Below are 22,944 nucleotides of genomic sequence, written 5' to 3' on the forward strand. Positions count from 1 at the left end.
TAATTCCATTGTGCTTTACATACAGTACACAAAGTATACAGGTAGATATAATACTAACAGTGACCGACTGGCACGGTGGGGTAGAGGGCCCTGCCCGCAAGGGCTTACAATCTATGAGGGAAGGGGGATAGAGACAGAAGGAGAGGGGGAGACAGTTCAGATGGTGGTGTGGTGATAGTGTTATTGGAGGTTGTAGGCCTTCCTGAATAGGTGAGTCTTCAGGGCCTTCTTGAATCCTCTGAATGTGGTGATCAGTCTTATGTGTCTTAGTAAGGAGTTCCAGAGTATGGGGGATGCATGGGGGAAATCTTGGAGATGGTTGTGTGAGGAGCGGATGAGAGCAGAGCGGAGTAGGAGGTCATTGGAGGATCTAAGGTGACTTGCATGCAGGTAGCGGGAGATTAGTTCGGAGATATATGGAGAGGGCAGGTTGTGGATCGCTTTGTATGTTAACGTTAGTAGCTTGAACTCAATTCACTTGGCTATGGGTAGGCAGTGGAGGGACTGGCAGAGGGGAGCAGGCGATGAAGATCGTAGGGTGAGGTGAATTAAGCGAGAAGCGCAGTTTAAAGGGGTATTCCCACATCGCATACTCACCAGTCTTCACTGCTGTAAAATCTTCTTTCTTCCTGGTTTCTTGCATCATTTCATGGGCGAGGTTTTACATACAACCTGCTGTTTAGCTCCGCCCCCAAATTTGTGTGTAGCTCCGCCCACCCATATTGGACTATGAAGTACAGGCAGCAGCAACTCCATTCTGTGTTACATAGAGACTGCCTGTCTCTGCCATAATGAACACAATTGAATTAGCTAGCCTGATAACTGGGAGAACAGCAGACGTTCAGAAATGAAAGTAGATCCTCTCTTCTATCTGATAGCAGGAAGCTAGGTCACATGGTGTAGACACAGGAATAGCTAGATACACAGGCTCGCTCCCGTGCACTTAGCCCCTCCTCCCTCCCCCCTGAGAGCAGCAGATACATCACTTGACTTTTGAGCAGATAAGTCAAGGGCTGTGTCAACAATGAATTGAATAAAGTAAGATAGTGGACAAACAAAGCAGTTTTGCTGAAGCAGTGTATTTAGGAAAAGTCCTACATCCACATTAACAAGCAGTATAGATACTATCCTTCTGATGGGACAACCCCTTTAAGGTGGACTGGAGGGGGGCGAGGGTGTTAGCTGGGAGTCAATGGAGAAGGGTGTTGCAGTAATCTAAGCGGGAGGGCATGGACGAGCGTCTTAGTAGTTTCAGGGGTGAGGAAGGACCGGATTCGATGGATGTTCTTGAGTTGGAGGTGGCAGGAAGTGTTGAGGGTTTGAACGTGTGACTTGAAGGATGGGTCGGAGTCCAGGGTTATCCCAAGGCATCGGGCCTGTGGGACAGGGGTAAGTGTGGTTCCGTTAACTTTGATAGATGGGTCAGGTGGAGGGGCCATATGGGGTGGGGCGAAGATGATGAACTCCATTTTCTCCATATTGAGTTTGAGAAAGCGGGAGGAGAAGAAGAAGGCTACGGCGCTAAACATTCTGGAACTCTGGCCAACAGAGAGGTAATGTCTGGTCCAGAGATGTATATTTGGGTGTCATCGGCATAACAATAGTATTGAAAACCATGAGATTCTATGAGTTGGCCCAGGCCAAGGGTGTAGATGGAGAACAGGTGGAGTCCTAGGACGGAGCCTTGGGGGACACCTACAGAGAGAGGGCCTGGTGAGGAGATGGTATGCTGAATGTGCGGTCGGTGAGGTATGAGGAGATCCAGGAAAGGGCCAGGTCTGAGACAGCAAGGGATGAGAGAATTTCTAACAAGAGGTAGTTGTCAACTGTGTCAAAGGCAGAGGAGAGGTCAAGGAGGAGGAGGACAGAGTAATGGCGCTTGGCTTGTGCAACATCTACTGAAAATGACATTTTGGTATTAGTCAAAATAATCAATATACCCCATGTAGCTTCTAAAATGGTGTAATATCTCTGGGGTTCATCATTTATTGTCTCTCAGAGTCCACAATTGCTCCCTGAGGAGTTGTTGTCAAAAGCCACTTTTTCTGAGTTTCGATTGTACTAGCACAAGCCAAGCGCCATTACTCTGTCCTCCTCCTCCTTGACCTCTCCTCTGCCTTTGACACAGTAAGAGCAAGAGATGGTGCCTAAAAATGATTCCACCAAAAGTAGCACTCTTTAGCTTTCACGTCACGAACGCCCCCCAGTACTGGTCTATAGAAGAGTACAGTCGGGATGGGGGGGGCATGCCTCAAAGCTTAACGTCATCGTTGGGTGGTAAGGAACGCCACCTCTGACAGTACAGCGCTATGGATGAGTACTTTCAGGGGGGTTGTTCCTCACAGCCCAGCTAGACTGACAGGAACACCCTTCTGACAGTGAAGAGTTATTGGTAGCAGCACCGATATCTCTTCCCCAGGGCACATAACGGGAAGGCCGTTGAATTCCGTGTACTGTCAGCTTTCTAGCGGTTTATAAAACAGCATGTGCCTGAGGACATGAAAGGTCCTCTTTAACATCCATTTTTCATTCTTATGAGACGCTTAAAGAACAAACAAACTTCCAAAATGTTGTCTCTTTTTTTTTTTTTCTTAATGTAGATTGTGAGCCCCACATAGAGCTCACAATGTACATTTTTTCCCTATCAGTATGTCTTTGGAGTATGGGATGGAAATCCATGCAAACACGGGGAGAACATACAAACTCCTTGGTTTTTTGCCCTTGGCAGGATTTGAGCCAAGTACTCCAGCGCTCCAAGGCTGCAGTGCTGACCACTGAGCCACCATGTGCCCCCCCCCCCCCCCCAAAAAAAAAAAAAAAAAAAAAAAAAAAAAAATGTCTTGAATAGCTTGAGAGGGGCACTTTTGAAATAGGGTGATGTATGGGGGTTTCTAATTTATATGCCTTTAAAAGACTCTTCATAACTGAATCTGTTTCAAATAAGCACTAAAAAATCTCAACCACAACGGCCAATAAAATAAAGTGCCATGTGTCATGAAAAATCATTTTCGAAATTACTTGGGTAATATAAATTGACATGTCAGATTTGAAAAATGGGGCTCTGTAACAATGTCCAAACATGGTTGTGGTGGGAAGGGGTTAAAAGTATGGTAGTTAGATACCTGCCAATCTAAAACTGATGTTGTTGATGTTGTACCCTAAAAAACTTGGTAACCTCTTTAATACCATGGTTGATTATGGCTCAGAGCAGGATACAGAGTTTCCTTATATGAGCTAGTCATGCGAAAATAACCCTATATTCACACAACAGTGATAAACAGCTGCGTGAAGGTCATTTTTAAAAAGGACTTTGCTCGGCTGCATTAAATTCACTATGTGCGAATGCCCTATCTTCATGACCAAATTTTTGCGGTCTGTTTTAATGGACTGTCAAAAAATAGGTCATGTTCTATTTTCGCCCATTTTTACAGATTCCTCAATACAGTCAAATGTAAGAGGGAGCCATGAAGACAGGCCCCCACACAGTATTATATACTCGAAGTGACTTCCACACAATATTATACGCTCAGCAGTGACCCCCACACAGTATCATGTTCTTAGCAGTGGCCCTTACACAGTATTATGTGCTCAGGAGTGGCCCCACACAGTGTCATATGCTCCACAGTGGCCCCTACACAGTATTATGTGCTCGGCAGAAGCCCCCACACAATATTATATGCACCCCTCCTACTCAGACCCCACAGTATAATAAGTAGAGGCCAAGAAGAAGTGATTAAATAACAAACACATATACTCACCTTACCTCACCTCTCTGGGACATCCTCGCTCCATTCTGTGGTCTGCGGGATCCTCTTCTGTCTTCTGACTGAAGTCTTGTGCTCCAGCGGTCACATGGGGCACGATGACGTCATTACGCCAGCGCACCCGATGTGACCACTTGCGTGACCTCAGTTACCAGCAGATAGAGCCCTGGAGTAGATGCTCAACCCAGGAAAGGTGAGTATAAGTATTTTGTAATTTTGTTTTTTATACATCTCCCCTGGATGGCATCAAATCCATTCAGAAGACCCTCTGACCATTGCTAGCTACACCTCTGCTCTGCAGCCATGCAGTTGAGTCAGCAATGTATTTTATGATCTGACACAAGTAATTTAATACGATTTTTAAAATTGATGTAAATATTAAGTCTGCTAACTTTGCATAGTTTTGTGTGTGTCTTCTGCTTGTGCAATTGTGTCCTATAGTCTGCACTGTTTTGTACATGACTCCCAGAGTAGAGTGATTTTGCGTCTTTTTATGCGCTTTTTTGTTTAAAAAAAAAAGGTGCAAATTATAAATCCGGCCAACACACGTTCACTGGAGCAGCCATGCCTACCTTTCTCACCAAAATCATAAAGTGGAGGATAAGATTTCTCATGTAGAAAAAGGCGCAAATACTTCATATATCTGACGTAAGGGCAAAAAGGAGCAAGAAAGGCGCAAACATTGCTAAATGTGCCCAATATGCTTGTATCATTTACATGGAAAAAAAAATCTTCTTTATTATTTTGCTCACAGTGAAACATGAAAAAAACTACTTGTCTGCACTAAATGCTCTGTGCAGTCATAAATCTTTCACGGCTTATTCGCTCAATCAACATAGTATGCACGACTCAGAAATCAATTCATTGAGAATGGGGCAAAGTTTAGCAATAATGAGGTGAGTCCTTTAGTAGGCGGAGGATCAATTAGCTAACATCTTGACCTGAAATCAGACTTTAGCCAGCCACATCACATGGTGAGCGACCTATAGATAACAGAAAGAAATAAATTGGACACAGACGCACAGATCTGCATCTCAGGTTGAACAGTCTGTGCATCCTAGACCTCACAATCAGTCACCACCATGGCCTTCAATGGAAACTGGAAAGTTGACAGGAGTGAAAACTATGAGAAATTCATGGAAGTTATGGGTAAGTTACTTATTCTTCTCCATTCTTTCACTTAAAATCATGAACTTGCAGGTGCCTTACTATGCAATGAGAAAAGCCACATGATAACACATATACATAGAACAGGTCCGACATCCAGGCTGGCTGAAAGGAATACTCTCTTCAGTTTTCTGTTGACATTTATCATGTTCTTTTGCAGGTGTTAATGTAATGAAAAGAAAACTAGCTGCACATGATAACCTGAAGATCACAATCCAGCAAGATGGAGACAAGTTTAGCGTAAAGGAATCTAGCACATTCAGAAGCATTGAGATCAACTTCACCCTTGGAGTTACCTTTGAGTACTCTCTGGCTGATGGAACAGAACTCTCAGTAAGTGGACACCTAAACCTACTTAGATAGAATTCACACAGATTCTCCATATAGCCCATGGTGTTCTAAAGGGAGCCTGTAAGGAGATTCATGCTGTGGATGGGACTCTGGCTAATCCCATTCACACACTGCAGAAAAAAATCTGCAGCACAAAAGCTGTGAGTGCCAACACTTGATGCTTTGTAAATTGCAGCATGTCAATTATACCTACAGAAACACTGGTGTTCAGTATAGGTATAATGGGGCAGAAAGCTGTGTTGTGTGTGTTTTTGTTTTTCTTTTGTTTGTTTTTTTTTTTTGCATCAATTCACTGTGTGGGACCTTAGTGTAAATGGCAATTGTTGATGCAGTATTCCCATCTTACAAAATTAAAGGCAAAACTTTTAGATATGTCACCACTTTATAGTAGATGTTAGACTTCTAGAACTCAATTTAGGAAATCAATGGGACCCAGTGTGGTTTAACCCCTGCAAGTTGTTCCTTCTAAGGTTTTCCTGTGCAGCAGAACACTATCTGTCCAGCTGTGCTCGGAACTGCAGTCATTCCCTTTCACCTGAAATTGATCTTCTCTGCAGTTCCCTGCACTGCGCCTCGTTTATTATAATCAATCCTATTAAGACCATATATACTATATTTGTTACGCGTTTATAAGACAGAAAACCCCATTTTCATTATATTCTAAAAATATGGGTACTGATCCATACGATTGTACTACTACCATGGATTCAGACTGGACCACTTGTTGCCAGGCTCTCCATACAAAGCTTGGCTGTGGGCTCAGGTCAGCAAGTTCATTTCACTGCTATTAGTGAAGTGCATACAGTGATTGGCTGACTGGTAGCACCTCTCCATACTGTAGAGCAGTACTACATGTTATGTCCTTCTCTTTACCTGTGCCAGTATGAGCTGCTACTTTAGACCCTAGGTGAGAGTATCCCAATGTCATTTTTCATAGGCAATGTGAACACCTTTCAGGACTCTTAATCTATCACTACTATAGATTGTCACTTACAGCTTACAGCAGCTCTGTATGACTTGTATGTGTAGAGACAGATATCTGATGTTTTTGGTGACCTTCTGCAGTCTTTAGAACTAATTACTAGTTTTCCATAGTGTTATAACTTGAGACCAATGATTGTCTCAGAACCAATTAATATTGTCACTTGAGAAAACTCTGTTATACCAACCAGCCACTGGACCAAAAAAAAAAAAAAAGACAGAACAACTTTGTCATAGTTAGAATGACATGCCAATCAAGATGCAGTTTACATAAATCTTTGTATTTATGTTGTATAAATATTCCTATCTTGTGTGTATGTAGTAATGTTACTTTAGTTGTTAAATGTGATTTAGCTATTTGGGGCTGTATGACTGACTTCTGAATAATTTTTCTCACAATCAGGGCTCCTGGGCACTGGAAGGAGACAAACTTGTAGGAACATTTGTTAGGAAAGACAACGGCAAAGAACTGAAAACACACAGAGTAATAGTTGGCGATGAACTTGTGCAGGTGAGTTGGGTTTTTCCTAATCCCTACTGCAGATATATTACTTTTTTGCCTTTATAATCCCTGCCGCCCAAATCCATAACTTATTTTTTTTTTTTTTCTCCTTCCCTGTTGTGCCACAACATTGAAGCTGATCCTTTACATTAGCCACTTCCTGTGCATTACTTAAAGGGTTTTCCCAAAATCAACACTTATCGCCTAGGAGATTACTGGGTGCCCAAATGATTACTAAAAAGGAAGGGTGGGTTCTGTGTTATGCTGGGCTCACACCAGTGTTCGATGTCCGTTCTGAGGTTTCCGTCTTCTGCGTGCAGAAGACTGAAACGTGTCAGACCGAGTCCAGCTGTGAGCGTTTTATGCTCTCTGTGGCGAAATTATTTTTTATTTAACCAGACATGCAGGACCATGTCTGGTTTAAAATATATATATATATATATATATATATATATATATATTTTTTATTTATATAGCGCCAACATATGTGTGTTAGTTTTGCTGTGGAGAGCATAAAACACTCACTGTCGCTTACAGACAAACTCGGTCTGACAAGTTTCCGTCTTCTGCCAGCAGAAGACAGAAACCTAATGCGGAGACCCGAATGCTGGTGTGAACCCAGCGTTGGCTGTTCTTCTTAACAGTATGCCTGAGCTTAGTGGAGCGCAGTCAAGCATGGGAACTGCAGCCTTATTCAATGTCTATTGGACTGACTCTTAAATGCCTAATTTGAGCTTTCCAATAACTTGTCTACATGATTACTTGATGTAACCATTGTATATAAATTCCATGTTTTCTGACAGTGACACTCATGCTTCTCTAATCTCTTTTAGACCTACCTCTATGAGGGAACTGAAGCCAAGAGAATCTTCAAGAGAGCCTAAACTGTATCTAAAGCTATTGGAAAAACTCAATACTGCCCACTATACATAACACAGCAAAATGTCTCTTTATTGGTTCATCCATTGTATATATTAAAGATAGTTATCTAAATGACCCTGGGTTTGCTATTTTCTTAATCAATTAAGATATAGTTCAGTACCCTGCAGCTTATACATTTACTGTAAAGTGAGGGTCATCCTGAAACCTTCACAAAGTGGTTGAAATCGTGTGTGTGTGTGTGTGTCAAAATCAGCACCAAAAAACTCTGTGCACTGACCCTAACGGATTCCTATTACCCTATATGCTAAGGACTTCAGCATCAGAGTTTTCATAATGGGCTGCACAAACTCTGCACATCACTGTCAGATGCATTGCTGACGCTAGGTTCACACTTGTGCTCGGGAGTCCATTCTTCTGGAGGGGGAATTTAAACCCAATCCGCAGAGACCCGTGGCCCCCATAAACTGAGGAGGTCTGCAGGGTTTCTGCCTGAAAGATTATTCCTCCATGGACTATTATGGGGTTCACCATATAAAATTGGAGGACAGAAAAGTCCTCTGTGCAGGAGTTCTCTCAGCTGACTTTTTTTTTTTTTTTTTTTTTTATCATCTGTAGCCTAAGCGTCTCGTTTTATAACAGAACTCCAATATAAGAGGGAGCTCCTCAATAGTTTTTGTGTAGCGAGCTGCAGCAAAAAAGCGATCTGGGGGGGGGGGGGGGGAGGCAGAGATCTGTTTTTCCCCACAACGCTTTTCACAGAAAGTTGGCAAAAATTTCCTCTGTGGACTTTGTATAAGATAATCCTTTAATAGTTCCACATTGGGGAAATTTCAGTATGTTACAGCAGCATAGTAATACAGATACAGGATAATACACAGTGATATATTACAGACGTAGACACATATATGCTGAGAAGATATACTAGGAGTCCATAGCAGCTAAGGAGAAAAAAAACGGAAGAGAAAGAAGGAAGACTTCATGGTCATGGTTTCAATTATACCTATAGGGGAAACTGCTGGTGTTTCCATAGGTATCATTGACTGGAATGGTTTTGGAAAACCCAGCATTCCCGCTGCACCTATTTTCCTGTAAAGTGTGACTGGAATTTGCTAGAATCCCATCCACTTTGCAAGAACTAAAAAACCGTGGCCCAAAACTGGCCACAGATAATCCAGCAGATTGTTACTGTATTCTTATACCCATTGGTACTCTTTGGTGTGTTAACAATACTGTCTCCATAAAAGTACATGAAAATGATATCAAACTTGTGTAGCGCCCCCTACCATTTCAGTCCCCCATCCACATTTTCTTTACAGCCCCCTTCCCACTATTGTAATATTGTGGAAACAGGAGTGGGACACTTTCATTACACAGTATGAATTGGAGAATGCCAATAATTTAATCCATAAGGAAGAAAAGTCTATGAGCCAATGTGGAGCTATCGCCATCATATTCACGATTCATATCACACATCCTGAATACAGCCATGGGGCTTCATACACCAGATCTATTACAAACAATAGTGTAATGGTATTGGCAACAAAAATTTGATTTAAAAAAAATGTACTTAGTTCTGCTGATAAAGGGCTCACACGGTATAGTATAACACTAAAAATCCACAAAATATCGTCAACTCAAATAGTTAATGAAAACATGATTGATTGGCTGGGAAATTACCAGTACTGTCTACCACAAGGCCCAACATAGTGTATGGCTGTTAATAATATACTGCCAGCATCCTGAGTTAGTGTATTAGTACTAAAGTGAAGACGCACTAAAGTTCTGTTATATCCAGAGGGGTCAGGCAAATCAGTAGCGAGACCAGCGAATATAAGACTTTCTTTAGCCAAATATTTTTTTTTGGCACAGATATAATCTTTATAGGCAAATACACAACTTACACCATGTCACTCCTGCTGTAGGGGTTCACCAGGTTTGGGGCTCCCAAGCATTCAGCTGGCCTTTATGAAGAGGTACTCTCAGACTGAGACTCATTTCTGATATATTTAAGTTAAAGCAGAGTGACGAATGACACAGAGATGACCAGATTTGGAGCTTTATACCCCAGCAGCAAGCTGTTGGTTTAGGGGCCTGAAACCGGTAAACAGGTTCCCATTAAAGGGATTCTACCACTAAAGCAACATTTTTATTTTTTTTTCTAATTACCACGTCGGAATAGCGTTAAGAAAGGCTATTCGTCTGTTACCTTTAGACGTGGTCTCCGCGGCGCCGTTCCTTAGAAATACCCATTTTAACCGGTATGCAAATGAGTTCTCCGCAGCAATGAGGGCAGGCCCCAGCGCTCAAACAGCAATGGGGGCGTCTCCACTGCTGCCCGAGAGCTACCTCCATCTTCAGCTGCAACCCCGCCTCTTCTGGCTTCCGTCTCGGTCCAACTTCAGACGCCTGCGCCGACATCTAAAGCAGAAAAAACAGCATTTTAGTGGTAGAATCCCTTTAATGTTCTTTTATTTAAAGGGACTATCTAATGTAGAGAAAAAGGGGTTGTTTCTCAGAAGACCGAAGCGCTACACTCCATAGTCTGTCCTAATATTGCAGGTAATCTCCATTAGATGGCTATACTTCAATGCCATATACAACCCTAGAACAGGGCTTTTTCAGGCTGTAAGCAGTTTGGTTTTCCAAACTTGAACAATTCCTTCAAGGAGTAAGCTTAGTCATCCTCAAAGCGGCAGAGTAGTGCCGGTATTAACAGCAGTTTTCCACTCTGGTATTTTTTTGTTCCCTGCTTTATCTTCTGGGCTTGATGGAAGGAGATATTATTGCCCTGCTTACAGTATAAGTAAAACTCTCACTCACTGTTATACCACATTTGCTTGTGAAAATCCAGAATATTGGATAATATGGAGTTCAAGTTCCCTCTGACACCAGATGATGGGAGTTCCATATACTTGTATGTGGACAGAGGATGCCATCTAGTGCTCAGTATTAATAATTACATACCCAATTGGTGCTGTCTCATAAAACGAGGATTTATAATAGTTCTAATAGTAAAAATATTTGATTGATTATACATTTATTTGTAAGAATTACTATTTTTTTTATTTAATTATTAGACATTATGACCCAATATCAACCTCTAAGCCGGCTGTAACAATTCTTAAAGCTTCTTTCATATGGTCTTATTGTAAGCTATCATTACCTATTCGATGCCACAGTGCAACTCTAAGGATGACTCTTTATTCCAGTTTACACATAAAAATTTTTTTTTTTTAACTTAATGTGGAAACCTGCCAGTCTTGATGGATTCTTACAAATAAGGGTCCATTCACATCTACCTTGTTTAGAAGAAAAGGTTAAAAAATAAAGACAGATTTGTCTAATGACAAACAGATCTCAAGGGACCCCACTGACTTTAATGGGGACTGGTGGGTATACGTTGTTTTTTCAAAGTACTCGCAGAACAAAAATGTCATGCTTGGAGGACTTTCCCATCCCTGATTTTAGACACACTCAGGATCCAAACGTAATCTGCAGTGGTGTAACTAAAGTCATGTGGGCCCCGCTGCAAACTTTTATCCGGGGGCCCCCTACCCCCTTCCTACAATTCTTGATAGTGATGGTTACAGGTGCTGTAGCGGTATCTAAGATACTTGTAAGGGATACAGCTGTAGTACCCACAACTGAAGTTATATGAAGAATGAAGAATATGGTGATTGAGCAGCTCAGCGACGGGCATGTAAATAGTACTGGGAACTGCGTACTGTGGGAAACAGTTGATCTGATCCAATACTTGGGGCCCTTCTGATGAACTGTTTGAAGATACTGTGGTGCTTTTGTGAGTACTGTGACATACTGTGCAAACACCATGCAATGTAATTACAGCCTGTAATAATAGTGCACGGGGCTATAAAACAGATGGCGTGTGACGTGAACAATAAAGGGGCCCACACAGTATAATGTGCTCCACAGTGGGCCCCTACAGAGTATAATGTGCTCCACAGTGGCCTCCACTCAGTATAATGTGCTCTACAGTGATCCCCACTCAGTATAATATTCTCCAGTGCTATTATATTCTGGGGTCTCTTCAGACCCACAGAATATAATAAGTAGAGGCCCAGAGGAGGTGAATAAAAGTAACAAACACTTAAACTCACCTTACCTCATTCTCGTGGGCATCCTCACTCTATCCAGCTCTCTTCAGCATCTTCTTAAGTCCTCTTTTGCCTGCAAGTGAGATGACGCACCCAAGACGTCACTTCTGGGACCTGTGATTGGGCCTAAGATGTCACGTGTCGTGCGCTGGCAACATTATGCAACTGGGCCCCATGTAACCTCAGTCACAGTCCCTGAGCCCCAGAGAGGATGCCAGGTTCGTCAGAAGCCCAGGAGAGATGAATTATTTTTAATCACCTCCCCTGGACTGGCATCTGTTGGACTTGCCGAGCCCTTCTCCATTAACAATATGCACAATAGGCTTTCCCCGTCTGCTATTATGGGGGCCCCAGCAATCAACAGCTGGCCGCGGAAAACTCAGCGCCCTACAAGAATAGGTCATCAAATAAAAAGGAAGGAGTGGATTTAACAGAAGAGAATATATTTAAGCAGAAAAGTGTCCCCTACATGAAAGTAGCGGCACCTACCACATGGGTCCCGTGAACTGCGGTTTTCACCGCACACCATCATCCTGGTGTTAGTACCCGATAGGCAGGGTTAGAACCCGGTAGGCAGGGTTTTGATAGTCTCCTGATGAGGATTTAACGAAACGCGTTGAGACGAACTATGCTACTTTAGGAGTAAAAACGGCTGTTATATATCAAACACAGCCACTCCTGTATACTTTCGGTACCTTGACCGTGGAGTTGGAATAGGGCTGGAACGGACTAGTGCTGTGGCTGGCTACCATATATTGGGCAGCACTTGTTGTATAGGAGTACTAGCCTATTCCATTCCACTTGGTGGTGCTGCCTTACAATAACAGCAGCTCACCGTCATCCGCTTTGTTTCTGACTGTCAGTTGAAAGTAATAGCTCCTTTGTATTTACAAACCTGTACATTCTCTCAATCAATAGAGAAATGCATACAAATTTAGGTATACCTTTGTCTAGGAGCAAGTGACATCATTTCATGACAGTTACAGTTTCATAGTGGAGTATATATATATATAGGTGCTCACTTCCATAGGTAATATGTCTGCCTTACACAAAGATTTTAAATTTATCTAATAAAAGTTATATTTTATTTTAGTTTTGTAGGGGACACTTTTCTGCTTTTGTATTCAATTAGTCACCCTTGATCCTGGTTTAGAAGAGAATATATTTACCATTTTTTTCAATCCAGCCTTGACTTTAGCTCAATAAATTGCAGTAAAATTGGTAAAAACCCAAAGCTGTAGGAAATCTGCTCAGAAAATAGCACCAGTAAGCAACAACTGAACCAGAATCCTATTCAAATGCACAGTGCAGTGCAGGACCATGCTGAATGTGTGCTGTATTAATAGAGACTACAACGCATAAGCCCAAATGCTTCTGGATCTTCAAACATTGCACTCTGGTTACAAATGTATACCAATGACAGAAGGTGCCAGCGTATGCCGTAGTATGGCATACATCGTCCATTGGTGACAATGATGAAATACATACAAACTATGAACACGAATAAGCGTTACCCCCCATGCACACACTGTACTCTTTACTTATACAAATTGTGGTGTGAGGTTATGCCATAATTTATACTGTGTATAATGTAGGGCTGGGGAGTCAGGATCATTGGTAAGTTTTGGGTAACATTGGACATTGGAAAAAAGTTACCAACACCAAAATAAAAATAATGAATTATTAAATGTTACATTATCGAATTATTATATTGTATGATTTATTAGATGCACAGCATCTTACACATATTCTGTCGAGTCAATTAAGGCCCGGTTCACACCTGTGTTCAGTATTCCCCAAGCAGACTCCCCGAACGGAAACCTATACGCATCAAAAAGCAGTCAGCTAAGAAACCACAAGCACCCCATAGACTATAATGGAGTCAGTGTGGTTTCTGCATGAAACATAAGTGCTGCTTGCAGTACTTTTCTCTCTGAATGATTCGTGCGGACACCGAGTGGAAACCACAGTCTAAAGGGCCTGTGTGGTTTCTTTGCTAACCGCTTTTTAATATGTATAGGTTTCCCTTCGAGGGCTCCCCAAGCAGACTCCTCGAACGGAATACTGAACGCAAATGTAAACTGGGCCTAGGAAAAGTTTACAAATGTTACTTACATAAACATATCATTGACCAAGGTCGAAAAATATATAAAACATAACTTTCGTTAAAGTTATTTAACCTCTTCCCACCAATGCCATTTTTTTCTTTTCTTTTACTCCCCACCTCCCAAAAATTAGAATGGGGTGGAACTATAGAATAATTTTTAAACACTATCTAAAGTTGGGAAAGGGGGTGATTCAATCTTTTCAGCAGCCTCAGGAAAGGAACAGGACATCACAGGTGATGTACAGTACAGACCAAAAGTTTGGACACACTTTCTCATTCAAAGAGTTTTCTGTATTTTCATGACTATGACAATTGTAGATTCACACTGAAGGCATCAAAACTATGAATTGTCACATGTGGAATTATATACTTAACAAAAAAGTGTGAAATAACTGAAAATATTTCTTATATTCTAGGTTCTTCAAAGTAGCCACCTTTTGCTTTGATTACTGCTTTGCACACTCTTGGCATTCTCTTGATGAGCTTCAAGAAGTAGTCATTAGAGATGAGCGAACAGCGTTCAATCGAATTGATATTCGATAGAATATCAGGCCGTTCGAGGTATTTGATTCCAATCGAATACCACGAGGCAAACGCACTAAAAATTCGTATCCCCTCCCACATTCCCTGGCGCTTTTTTTGCACCAATAACTGTGCAGGGGAGGTGGGACAGGAACTACAACAACGGAGGCATCGGAAAAAAATCTGAAAAAGTAATTGTCTGGCTAAATCAGGTGACCTCCAATTTATACGAATAGTGGATTTAAGATCTGGGTCATATGAGACTGTGAACTATCTGACTGTGAGACAGGGACAGATGTACAGGCAGGGATAGCTAGGGATTAGCTAATAGTACTTTTTATACATACCCCCTAGCCTTATTAATAATACTCTCGCCTTATAAATACATATACAAAAATATAGTGGGGGAACTATTATTAATGGGGGGAGGGGTAATAGTCCCCCTAGCTTTTTTAAAAAATAGATCCTGCTAATAAAAAGCATATCTCTCCTTATAAATACTGTATATACTCAAGTATAAGCCGACCCCCCCTAATTTTACCACAAAAAACTGGGAAAACTTATTGACTTGAGTATAAGCCGAGGGGGCGGAAATGCAGCAGCTACTGGAAATTTTCAAAAATTAAAATGGTTTTTGGGTGCAGTCATTGCTGGGTGCTGGGAAAGGGGAGGGGTGTTTTGGTTGTCTGTCTGCCCCTTCCCTGAGCTTGAGGACTGTTTTTTTTTTTACCCCACTTGGAATTCAGTCTGGCTGAATATAGGGTATCTGCAGTGCTCCTATTAACCCCTTCCCGACTGAACAGGAGCACTGCAGATACCCTATATACAGTAGACCGGACACTTTCAGACACAGGGATACATAATGTGTATGTGTTTCACAGTAATTTTCTACTTTTATATGTATTCTAGGGAAAGGAGGGATTTAGAACTTTTATTTTTTTATTATATTTTTTAAAGCTTTTTTTTTTCACTATTATATAGGAGATTCTATACATTACTATTGCGGCTGGTCATAGACCACTAGCAAAAAAATAAATAATTTTTTTTTTTTTGCTTGACTCGAGTATAAGCCGAGGGGGGCTTTTTCAGCACAAAAACTGTGCTTAAAAATTTGGCTTATACTCGAGTATATACGGTAATGTTTATCCTGGACTTATGAAAACTAATACCTGTTAATAAGAGAGCTATTTATAAGGATTATCTATTAGTAATAAAGCTAGGGTTTACTAGGAGAGTATTATTTCTAAGAAGAAACTATTATGAGTATGGGGGATTGATTTATAAGAGGGCAGTATAATAACTCATAAGGGTTTCTGATATTATTACAGGAGGAAGAAAAGGGTATTATTAGATCACTATTTTAAAGGAGTTTTCCCAGCCAAAAACTGATTTCTGATACTGATGACCTATCTACAGGATAGGACATCAGTATGTGATCTGTCGGGGACCGAATGTTCTAGTGGCCTCCATGTGCTGAAAACTAGTAATGGACAGGATGCTGCACCACTACTATTCAAGCAATAGGAGGAGCACAGCAGCCCCATCTACTGTATCGTGGTGGTTTTGGGTAATTGCAGCGCAGCTCCTATTACTTGAATAGTAGCGGTGCAGCATCCTGTCCACAAGGAGCGACTGGCACCCAGAAGCTGCTAAAACAGCTGATCTGTGTGGGGATTGGGTCTGAAACCCTGACAGATTAAATACTAACATACGTATGTCCTATCCTGTGGATAGGTTATAAGTATAAAAAAAATCAGGCAGAAAAACCCCTTTACTTGATCTGGTGCTTGTTAGAAGTATGTGCATTGCACGACTAACTCATGGATGTAGTCACCGTGTGGAGGTAGTGTGCTACCTGGGCCTAATATAGAGATATTAGTGGTCTTTATATGATGTGTATTGTCTGATAATTTTCTGCATATTAGTAATAATTCTCCTCAGTATAGCGGTACACAAATGGTGCTTTCACAACTATATAAGTTATATGTTTACAATTTTTTTCCCTAATCTTTTAAGACTATATCAATGCATTGGAAGTGCAGAGCTGACTTCTTAAATGACTAAATATGACGGTGTTGTTGGTATGTCAGGATTTAAGGCCTCGCTTTTAATTTTGCCCAGTGCCATATTTTGTCTAAAACCAGACCTGGCGGTCATGTGCGGTAAGGACCTCTGTCGGAACAAGCCCTCAGGTGAGCAGGTTTGAACAGCAATGGGGGACACTGAAGCACTAGGGACTGGCGAGTGTTTTTTAATTATTATTATTTTTTTTTTTCACCTTCCCCAGCCTCCTGGCATAATAAAAGAGTGACATTGAGTTAGCTTAACCACCTCCCGACCGCCCATAGACTATAAACATCTGGAAGGTGGTTGCCTTGTTCTGACAGGACGTGCCGCTACATCCAAACAGAGATTGTGCAGCTGCTGATACAGGGAGCCGGCTGTAACTTCAGCCAGAGCTCCAAGAGAGAAGGCAGGGAAGGTTTATTATCTTCCCTGCCTTCTTGATCACTGTGTATACAGCGCTCAATGAGCACTGTATACACAGCTATGGGCGCCGCCATGATGCAGCCGCCCTCTGACCTGGCGGTCACGTGATCCGCCGGGCTCATCGGTTTCTACAGGATCCAGATCAGCTCTATAAGGTGTATAATAACGTGCAGGAGGCTAAATGTACCAGCCGCAGTTGCAGGGGAAATCAGTCTCCAACACAAAAGAAACAGTGATCAGATGGTCTCTTATGACCTTATGGGGACACAATCTGAAAACATTTAAAAAAAAATAAAAGTAAGGATTGAAAAGTTTTTTTAAAAAAAAATTTAAATAAAATAATGGAGAGGAAAAACTATTTTAGGGTCAGTTCACACGTGAACAAAGGGGTGGATTTTCAAAATCCGCCCCTTTACAGTGGTGGTCTATGCAGACCGCCGGGCTTCTTTTTTCCACTAGCGGCGGGCTGCTGCTAGTGGAGAAAAGAAATGACATGTCCTATCTTCAGGCGGAAACCGCGGTGCGCTGGGCCGCATCTTCCGCCTAGCGGCAGCACCTTCCTGTATCGGCTCAGTTGTCTCTCTGTGTCAAAACCCGTGCAGACAGTGCACATGTGAACTGACCCTTATAAAGTTTTTTTGTAGCACTTTGTTATTAAACAAAAAAAAGTGAAAAACAGACATGATTTCCCTCCTATTTTGCCTATATTTTCCCAGATATAAAAAAAAAATTAAAGCCCTATGTGTCACTGAAAAAGACACAGAAATTAGTTTAATAACATATATGATAAAAATGTTGCAGCGTTCAAAACCATACATACAAAAAAAACCCTAAAATTTGACTGGTCTGGAAGGGGGTAAAGGATCTGGTATAGAAGTCTTATTACAAGAGCCGGGCCGCCTGAGCAGTGACTACAGAACATTCCAGTCAGCGCCGCCCGGGACACACCGCGCATGTTCAGAACCAGCGCATTTTATGTAACTCAAAGGAAGGAGGCGGAAGGTTTCCATAGTGAGGGCTCCCATCGGTTCCTGCCTCAGGCGACGCCGCGCCCAATACGTGCGGCGCTCCCAGTTTCACCATAGAGACTACGTAACTGAATCCTGTCACGTGATCACTCCCTGCATACGTCCTCACTACTCGACCGACGCCCGGTGATACATTGGCGCAGCGCAGCATGGAGACTCGACAGCGGTCACAGCAACAAAGTGAAGGCGGGCAAAGTTCGGTGCCCGCAGACTTGGCAGAGCGCAGGAAAGAAGCCCAGGGCTGCCTGCAGACATTGTCCTGCCACTCGTATTGGTTCGATCTCTGGGTCTTCTTCCTATTTGACCTAGTCCTGTTAGTGTTCATCTACCTGCTGCCCTGAACCGGTGAGTGCCTGATCGCCCCGTGTGTATTCTGTTTTATGGGGTTCTTATACAGGATGCTGCGTCTATAACAGAAGCTTTATTGAGTGTCAGCATAGGAACCTCGTAGAGTAACCTCCCCATGGATTCGCCCACTGGTTTGGCAGTGTTCACATCTGTCATTGATTTCATTACATGTCTGTATTAGGCAGAGTTCACATCAGTGCGCAGATTCCTGTATCTGATTGAAAAATGCCCTCTCTGCGTTTTTGGGGGCGGAAACCCCTCTTTGTAAGCACATTAGGTTTCCATTTTTTGGATCCACACATAGATTCGAAGAACTGAAATCTGAGCACAAGTGTGAACCTAGAGTATGTGATTTTTTTTTTTGGTCATATATTATACATATGTGTGTGTGTGTGTGTGTGTATATATATATATATATATATATATATATATATATATATATATATATATATATATATTCATAGGCACTGTAGGTGCAGTGTACACTCAGACTCACTGGCTCCGTCACTGCTTTTCTAGGGGATGGCAGTTGATCATGGGTTGTGCTTGAGCTGGTGGATCTGCAGCATCAATGGATACGACCATAGCACTTGTAAAAAACCCAGCCATGTGATTTCCTTATTGTGACCAGGTAATCTTTGGCACATGTAGTGTCCCTGACGGCTTCTTTGTTCCTGCATGAGCAGAGAATTCTGCTGTAATAACAAAATCATGGCTGGATTTTTGACCAGTGCCAGACTGCTGAAAGTTCCTGCATTCATGGTTGTCTTCATTGGCAACTGATCTAGACAAGACTGTCATCAGTGAGATGGTTAAAATCGTTAAAACTTTGAATTATTTATATTTACAAAACTGTTTAAAGGGGTTGTCCAGGCAAAAATGGGCAACCCTTTTAATGTTTAAATCAGCCAGGGCATTGAATAAAAAAATAAATAATGCATACTTGTATGTCTCCGATGCTTCGGTGTTCTTCCTGCTTGTCCTGGCTTTTCTGCTTCGGTGGGTCTCTTCCAGAGTTCCACTGAGGCCAATTGGTAGCCTCAGATAGAGGATCTGTGATGTTACAGGTAGTGACATTCAGGCCCTTTGCTGACTGGCTTCAGCGGAACTTCAGTAGACACCCGGGAAAGCAGAAGAATCGGGGCGAGCGGGAGGACACTGGAGCATCGGAGACAGGTGAGTAGGTTTTTTTTTTTTTTTTTTTTTATTATTCAATGCTCCCGAATGATTTAAACATTAAAAGGGTTGTCCTATTTACCTGGACAAACCCTTTAACTTTTGTCTACAAATTTATAGAGGTTGCAGCAAGTGTTGAAATTATCCTCTATCAATAGGGGCACATGTTCAACCTGCCATTCCAACATGGCGGAAAAAATGGGTATTCTAGGTGAGAATCCTCTTAATGGTGGGTAACTTCAAAACTTGCTTCAACACCCTCTAAATTTGGTTATATTGCTTGGAAAACACTTTATGGATAGAACTCTACATTGTGAAAATGCTGAATTTACGCCTGTGGCAATAATATGCTGTGTTTGACATTACCTGCAAAGTGAATGGGTTTCTGGCCAATCCCATCCACACATTGCAGAAAAAAAATCTGAAGTTAAAAAGCTGAATTTCCAAAAATGCTCAAGTTTTTAAAAAGCGCAGCATGACAATTATACTTATGGTAATGCTGGCATTTTCTGTATAGGGGCAGAAAGTCCGCAGAAGAAAACCTTCTTGGAAAGTTTCTGTGGAAAAAAATGTGATGCATTTCCACCATGTTTTGTTTTTTTTTGTTTTTTTTTTTTTTTTGCTGTGGCTCGCTATGTGGGGCCCAAGGATAAGGCCTCATAAGTTTTTCATTATGTTTTTGCTACACTTTAACAAAATGGGGCCTTAGCATAAGGCTGAATGTATTTTTGTTGCAGATTTTGCTTGGATTTTTTTTTTTTTTAGCCAAAGCCAAGAACAAATTTAACAGAGAGGAAACGTATAAGTGCTTCCTTCATATCTCCCATTATAATAAGAATAAGGGTTGGTTCACACTAGCGCTTGTATTCCGCCTGTATGGAGACCCCCCGGACGGAATGCAATCGCAAGTAATGTGCTTGCAAAGCACATGGAGCCCATAGACTATAATGGCGCGGCAAGCACACGGAGCCCATTATAGTATGTGGGCTCCGTGTGCTTAACTGCACAACGCTTGCATTAGCATTGGTATTCCGTTCGAGGGGGGGGGGGTCTCCATGCGGACGGAATACAAGAGCTAGTGTGAACCAACCCTAAGTCTAGACATTGGCTCAAAATACCGCCGCAAAATCTGCAACAACAAACTGCTTCCCTCCCCCTCCTAAGGCAACATGCACACGACTATGGTGTCCTCTGTGTGCTGCACATACAATGCCAATGCTTCTGCGGCCCCATTAATTGGGGCCAGTGAGCTTGGCCCACAAGATAGACAGGAATAGGACTTTCCTGAGTTGTGCTCACGGTCAATACATCAGACTGTGAAAAGACAAGTGTGGGCCATAGAAATGAATGGGCAGATTACTGTTCTTTACAGATGTTTTCAAATTAATTTGGAAATTAATTAGGACCAAAATGCCTGGAAAATAAATGCAGAAAAAACACCACCAAAAAATACTAAAACTTAATAACACATGCAATACTGGAATTTCTCATGAAGTGATTCTCCTTTATTGCATCAAGTCAGTAATTCTATACATGTCTTGAATGATCCCAGGGCCATTGCTGAGTGAGAGGTAATTCTAGTACAGATTCTCCTGTACTTACTGTGAGCATCTAGTCTCCATATACCACTTCAGAGAGGAATGCAAACTACAGACTACAACATGTACACTATAAGTCATATCATGGCGAGAAAAACATTACAACCTATCCTGAAAAGCTGCATTTTTATTTTTTTTATAGACAAACCCTGGAATGGAAATTATGACGTAAGCACTTATACTTCTCCCTTCTACTAAAACCAGTCTTTGCTTTGACACAAAAAAAATCTCAAAAGAAGCAGCAGCAGAAGAGAGAAGAACAAGTTCTTCCTATACATTTCCCATTCCTGTTGACTCCACTCCTGGCTTTGGCTCAAAAAAAAAAATCATAGCAAAATCTGCAACAAAAAAAAGCAGCAACATGGTCCTTAGCCTTCGACTAGGTTCACTTGTGCACTGGACTGCTAAAATGGGTTACACCTGGACATCAGTGGACCCCGTTGACTATAAAGGGGTCTTCTGGTTTCAAATTGAAAGTCCTTCTTGCGGGGCTTTTCTCTCCAACGACTTTCGGCAGGTTCTGCAATGGATAATCTGGTGCAGTTGTGAACTGAGCCTTAAACAGACATTTGTGCCTTAGATAATGTCTTCATTACTAATGCACCTTGGAACTGAAAAGCAGGATAAACTGGTTTTACACAATGTTGTTTAGATCAAGCTCAGAATAAGAGTATGAGCAGATCAGTCTTGAGTTGGATTACTGATAAGGAGACTTGAAGTTAATTCAGTACTGAATTTTGTTTCTGCAGGACTCTCAGGAACTTTCTAATAGAAGTTGTCTTCTACTTGCCTGAAACTCTGAAGAAAGTATGACCCTGATTTCTACAAGGCTTCCTCAACTGAACATGCAGATTTTGTAAAGATGGCTTCTCAAACTAAGAGTTGCTTTTCCTTCCTGTTATGAAATATTTATTTTCTCATGTTGTTCAGAATCACGAGAACTAAGAAAACCAAAAGTCATAATTCATTTGTTCTTTCAAAGTGTATCCGTCATTACTTCTAAGTCCCCTTGTAAAGTGTGTGCATCACTGTAGGAAGACTCCAGCAAAGTGAACAACTTTCTTACCTTAATTCCCAGTATGATCCAGTTTGACCTGAAGGAACTTTATTCAAAGAACTTCCTGGCAGTGAGCCCACAACAGACTGGCAGAACGTAATGGGGTATCATCTGAGGCATCTATGGCATATCTGTAACACATGCCATGAATGTTTGTTTGATAGCTGCGGTTTTTGATTGTAATGGCTGGTATTTTTTTCTTAAAGTTTTGAGAATTGCACTGTAAAATGACCAAAAAGGTTCTCATTAAGAATCTCTGTGATGACTTTGTATTTCTTACTATATTTGTCTTTGGGTTATAAATTATTGTAGGCCACAGAAAAAAACCTGGCATTATTGCTTGACAAGAATGATGGAGTGTAATTGTTAAATAATTACATAAAAAGTAAGGTTATACAATAAAAATACAAGATAAATTTACAGATATTGTGTGAAGGATATAAAAGAATATTAATATTGAATTACATAACTACTATTAAAATATAAAATTATTCTATTATATTAACTGTCTGTGACTTTGATTTTGGCTTTTATGTTTTTCTTTATAGATAAAGACCCCATGCTCACCACCATTATATAAAACTAGAACATGGTTTTTCTGACTCTAGTTCAGCTGTAGATATGTCCACATAAATATAAGAAGTGGTTTCCCTATATTAAACACAAAATATTGCCATTATTGACCACCGTAGTCTCAGAATTATTCAACTCTGAACAAAATCCGTCATAACACATTAAGGGTAGCGCCACAAAATATACTTACTGCTGCTGTAGCCACATCCAATCTTGGGGCCACCGGTGCAATTTCCTATTTAGTGAAATGCCGATTCATTTCAGCTGTACAGATATCATTTCT

General features: G+C 41.4%; 1 protein-coding gene and 1 long non-coding RNA gene across 2 annotated transcripts; both read left to right on the top strand.

Annotated features, from left to right (window-relative positions):
- Window positions 1-4,783: 4,783 nt before the first annotated feature.
- On the top strand, window positions 4,784-7,761 carry FABP2 (fatty acid binding protein 2). The gene is made up of 4 exons (XM_075265320.1): window positions 4,784-4,913; window positions 5,092-5,264; window positions 6,667-6,774; window positions 7,599-7,761. Exons 1-4 carry the CDS (start codon window positions 4,847-4,849, stop codon window positions 7,647-7,649), a joined length of 399 nt encoding a protein of 132 aa, XP_075121421.1. The 5' UTR covers window positions 4,784-4,846; the 3' UTR covers window positions 7,650-7,761.
- Window positions 7,762-17,904: 10,143 nt separating this feature from the next.
- Window positions 17,905-22,587, top strand: LOC142195492 (uncharacterized). The gene is made up of 2 exons (XR_012715093.1): window positions 17,905-18,254; window positions 21,781-22,587. It is a non-coding gene; the product is annotated as an uncharacterized LOC142195492 (long non-coding RNA).
- Window positions 22,588-22,944: the final 357 nt, after the last annotated feature.

Source organism: Leptodactylus fuscus, chromosome 1, assembly GCF_031893055.1.
Source record: "Leptodactylus fuscus isolate aLepFus1 chromosome 1, aLepFus1.hap2, whole genome shotgun sequence".
Taxonomy (NCBI): domain Eukaryota; kingdom Metazoa; phylum Chordata; class Amphibia; order Anura; family Leptodactylidae; genus Leptodactylus; species Leptodactylus fuscus.